Raw genomic sequence first — 5,000 nt, 5'->3', positions numbered from 1 at the left:
TAACATCGTTAATATCCTGCAGGAGGCCGACCTGTCTGACCCTCTGCTCCTCCTCCTCCGGTCGTTTCTATGGAAACGCCTCCCAGCGCAGAGCCGATGTGACGTACCTGAGCTCCGGTCGTGGCGTCCTCGGGATTCTTGTCGTCTCGGATCCGAAGGAAGCGCGGGAACCTCAGAGAAATGCCCTTCACTGGATCCACCTGCGGACAGGTAAACCATCACACATCATGTCAACGTGTCTCTACTCTGGATCCACCTGTGGACAGGTAAACCATCACACATCATCTCAACATGTCTCTACTCTGGATCCACCTGTGGACAGGTAAACCATCACACATCATCTCAACATGTCTCTACTCTGGATCCACCTGTGGACAGGTAAACCATCACACATCATGTCAACGTGTCTCTACTCTGGATCCACCTGTGGACAGGTAAACCATCACACATCATGTCAACGTGTCTCTACTCTGGATCCACATGTGGACAGGTAAACCATCACACATCATGTCAACGTGTCTCTACTCTGGATCCACCTGTGGACAGGTAAACCATCACACATCATGTCAACGTGTCTCTACTCTGGATCCACCTGTGGACAGGTAAACCATCACACATCATGTCAACGTGTCTCTACTCTGGATCCACCTGTGGACAGGTAAACCATCACACATCATCTCAACATGTCTCTACTCTGGATCCACCTGTGGACAGGTAAACCATCACACATCATGTCAACGTGTCTCTACTTGGATCCACCTGTGGACAGGTAAACCATCACACATCATGTCAACGTGTCTCTACTCTGGATCCACATGTGGACAGGTAAACCATCACACATCATGTCAACGTGTCTCTACTCTGGATCCACCTGTGGACAGGTAAACCATCACACATCATGTCAACGTGTCTCTACTCTGGATCCACCTGTGGACAGGTAAACCATCACACATCATGTCAACGTGTCTCTACTCTGGATCCACATGTGGACAGGTAAACCATCACACATCATGTCAACGTGTCTCTACTCTGGATCCACCTGTGGACAGGTAAACCATCACACATCATCTCAACATGTCTCTACTCTGGATCCACCTGTGGACAGGTAAACCATCACACATCATGTCAACGTGTCTCTACTCTGGATCCACCTGTGGACAGGTAAACCATCACACATCATCTCAACATGTCTCCTCTCCTTCATGTTTTAACTGTTATTTTCTTCCAGAATCAGTTTGATCTGCGTTTCTTTAAGTTCCATTAAATCCAGTCTGACTGAACTCAGCGTCACTAACAGTTCATCAGAGGAACAGAGGGAGGAGTTATAACTCAACTGACCAATCCCATCGCAGCCTTGTAGACGGGCGACAGCGACAGGTCGGCGCACTTCACCTCCCACACCTGCACGGCGTCCAGCCACACGTCAGGCTCGGCTGATTGGTCCACGCGGTAGTAGGGCCGGGGGTTGGGCAGGATGTGCTCCTGGAGGACCAACAGATCAATAATCACTGATTATCAATATTTATCAGGAAATAGAGAAAAGTTTATAAAGAGTAGAAACACAACGAGGTTAAACGGAGCATCAGGAACAGGAAGGAAGTGATGGAGGACTTGAAGATCGATGCTTGAACGTTTTCACTGTTCATTCATCGGAAGAAGAAGGTCGAATACGTGACTTCTTCTGTGACTCACTATCACCCCCTGTGGTACACGGTGGTATTACAAGACAGGACGGCCTGGCTGGTTAGCATGATGTGAAGCTAAAAATCGTATGTACTGTCCCTTTAAAGATTCCTCTGGCTCAGACTCTTATTCTAAAATAAAGGTGGTTGAAAGCTAAAATTTCCACTGATATTAAAAACACTTTGACCTTCAACACTGCAGACGTATTCCAGTTTGAGTCTGACCGTCCTCCTTCACTCCTACAATGAAACCGAGCGCTGACGTTTGTTTCTCCGTTCCACTTCGTGTTTCCAGATTTTCTGCAGCTTCCTGTGAGCTCGTGTTTCTGTATCAATACATCTGACAGGAAGAAACTCAAAACACTGAAAACGTCCTTCATAGCTCCTCCAGGTGATGCGTTCAGGTGTCCACTTCACGTCTGAACACCAGCAGGTGTTTGCTTTTATTAAAAACCAATAAATCAGTGATGGAAACAGAAGCGTAATAGTTTGACCTGAGATGTGCTCTGCTCCACTTCCCTCCCAGGTATGAGAATAAACATCAGAGGAGGGAGGCCGCCTTCATTAGAGCGCCACCCGGAGGAGGCTGAACGCAGCTAATCAAACTACAGACTGGATATAAAACTACAGACTGGATATAAAACCACAGACTGGATGTAAAACTACAGACTGGATATAAAACTACAGACTGGATATAAAACTACAGACTGGATATAAAACCACAGACTGGATATAAAACCACAGACTGGATATAAAACCACAGACTGGATATAAAACCAGAGACTGGATATAAAACCACAGACTGGATATAAAACTACAGACTGGATATAAAACCAGAGACCGGATATAAAACCACAGACTGGATGTAAAACTACAGACTGGATATAAAACTACAGACTGGATATAAAACCAGAGACCGGATATAAAACCACAGACTGGATGTAAAACTACAGACTGGATATAAAACCACAGACTGGATATAAAACTACAGACTGGATGTAAAACTACATACTGGATATAAAACCACAGACTGGATATAAAACCACAGACTGGATATATAAAACTACAGACTGGATATAAAACCACAGACTGGATATAAAACCACAGACTGGATATATAAAACTACAGACTGGATATAAAACCACAGACTGGATATAAAACTATAGACTGGATATAAAACGACAGACTGGATATAAAACTACAGACTGGATATAAAACTAAAGACTACATATAAAACCACAGACTGGATATAAAACGACAGACTGGATACAGACTGGATATAAAACTACAGACTGGATATAAAACTACAGACTGGATACAGACTGGGTATAAAACTACAGACTTGATATAAACCTACAGACTGGATATAAAACTACAGACTGGATATAAAACCACAGACTGGATATAAAACCCACAGACTGGATGTAAAACTACAGACTGGATATAAAACACAGACTGGATATAAAACACAGACTGGATATAAAACTACAGACTGGATATAAAACACATACTGGATATAAAACTACAGACTGGATATAAAACACAGACTGGATATAAAACACAGACTGGATATAAAACCACAGACTGGATATAAAACCCACAGACTGGATGTAAAACTACAGACTGGGTATAAAACCACAGACTGGATATAAAACCCACAGACTGGATGTAAAACTACAGACTGGGTATAAAACCACAGACTGGGTATAAAACACAGACTGGATATAAAACCACAGACTGGATATAAAACTACAGACTGGATATAAAACTACAGACTGGATATAAAACGACAGACTGGATATAAAACACAGGCTGGATATAAAACACAGACTGGATATAAAACTACAGCCTGGATATAAAACACAGGCTGGATATAAAACTACAGACTGGATACAGACTGGATATAAAACAACAGACTGGATATAAAACTACAGACTGGATACAGACTGGATATAAAACCACAGACTGGATATAAAACAGACTGGATATAAAACTACAGCCTGGATATAAAACACAGACTGGATATAAAACTACAGACTGGATACAGACTGGATATAAAACCACAGACTGGATATAAAACTACAGACTGGATATAAAACTACAGACTACATATAAAACTACAGACTGGATATAAAACGAAAGACTGGATACAGACTGGATATAAAACTACAGACTGGATATAAAACTACAGACTGGATACAGACTGGATATAAAACTACAGACTTGATATAAACCTACAGACTGGATAAAAACTACAGACTGGATATAAAACCACAGACTGGATACAAAACCCACAGACTGGATGTAAAACTACAGACTGGATATAAAACACAGACTGGATATAAAACTACAGACTGGATATAAAACACATACTGGATATAAAACTACAGACTGGATATAAAACTACAGACTGGATACAGACTGGATATAAAACTACAGACTTGATATAAACCTACAGACTGGATAAAAACTACAGACTGGATATAAAACTACAGACTGGATATAAAACCACAGACTGGATATAAAACCCACAGACTGGATGTAAAACTACAGACTGGATATAAAACAACAGACTGGATATAAAACTACAGACTGGATATAAAACACATACTGGATATAAAACTACAGACTGGATATAAAACCACAGACTGGTGGTTATAAAACAGACTGGATATAAAACTACAGCCTGGATATAAAACCCACAGACTGGATGTAAAACCACAGACTGGATATAAAACTACAGACTGGATATAAAACACAGACTGGATATAAAACCACAGACTGGATATAAAACTACAGACTGGATATAAAACACAGACTGGATATAAACCCACAGACTGGATATAAAACCCACAGACTGGATGTAAAACTACAGACTGGATATAAAACCACAGACTGGATATAAAACACAGACTGGATATAAAACACAGACTGGATATAAAACACAGACTGGATATAAAACACAGACTGGATATAAAACACAGACTGGATATAAAACACAGACTGGATATAAAACGACAGACTGGATATAAAACACAGACTGGATATAAAACACAGACTGGATATAAAACAACAGGCTGGATATAAAACACAGACTGGATATAAAACACAGACTGGATATAAAACTACAGACTGGATATAAAACACAGACTGGATATAAAACTACAGACTGGATATAAAACACAGACTGGATATAAAACCACAGACTGGATATAAAACACAGACTGGATATAAAACACAGACTGGATATAAAACACAGACTGGATATAAAACACAGACTGGATATAAAACACAGACTGGATATAAAACACAGACTGG

The 5,000-nt window shown here is 40.8% G+C and overlaps 1 protein-coding gene across 1 annotated transcript in view; it reads right to left on the bottom strand.

Annotated features, from left to right (window-relative positions):
• Positions 1 to 5,000, bottom strand: part of lig1 (ligase I, DNA, ATP-dependent) — a 30,801-nt gene that overhangs the window by 582 nt on the left and 25,219 nt on the right. The window contains exons 25-27 of the mRNA XM_069708870.1: positions 1,871 to 1,878; positions 1,339 to 1,482; positions 108 to 200 (exon numbers count right to left, since the gene is read on the bottom strand). Of these exons, the coding sequence (XP_069564971.1) occupies positions 108 to 200; positions 1,339 to 1,482; positions 1,871 to 1,878 (245 nt within the window). The remainder of the gene's footprint in view (positions 1 to 107; positions 201 to 1,338; positions 1,483 to 1,870; positions 1,879 to 5,000) is intronic.

This window comes from Brachyistius frenatus, unplaced genomic scaffold (assembly GCF_029030835.1).
Source record: "Brachyistius frenatus isolate BFR_SWC_R1_liver_20210118 unplaced genomic scaffold, ASM2903083v1 Contig_79, whole genome shotgun sequence".
In the NCBI taxonomy this organism is placed as follows: Eukaryota; Metazoa; Chordata; class Actinopteri; family Embiotocidae; genus Brachyistius; species Brachyistius frenatus.
The sequence above is the reverse complement of the archived record's forward strand: the minus strand, read 5'-3'. Positions and strand labels throughout refer to the sequence as shown.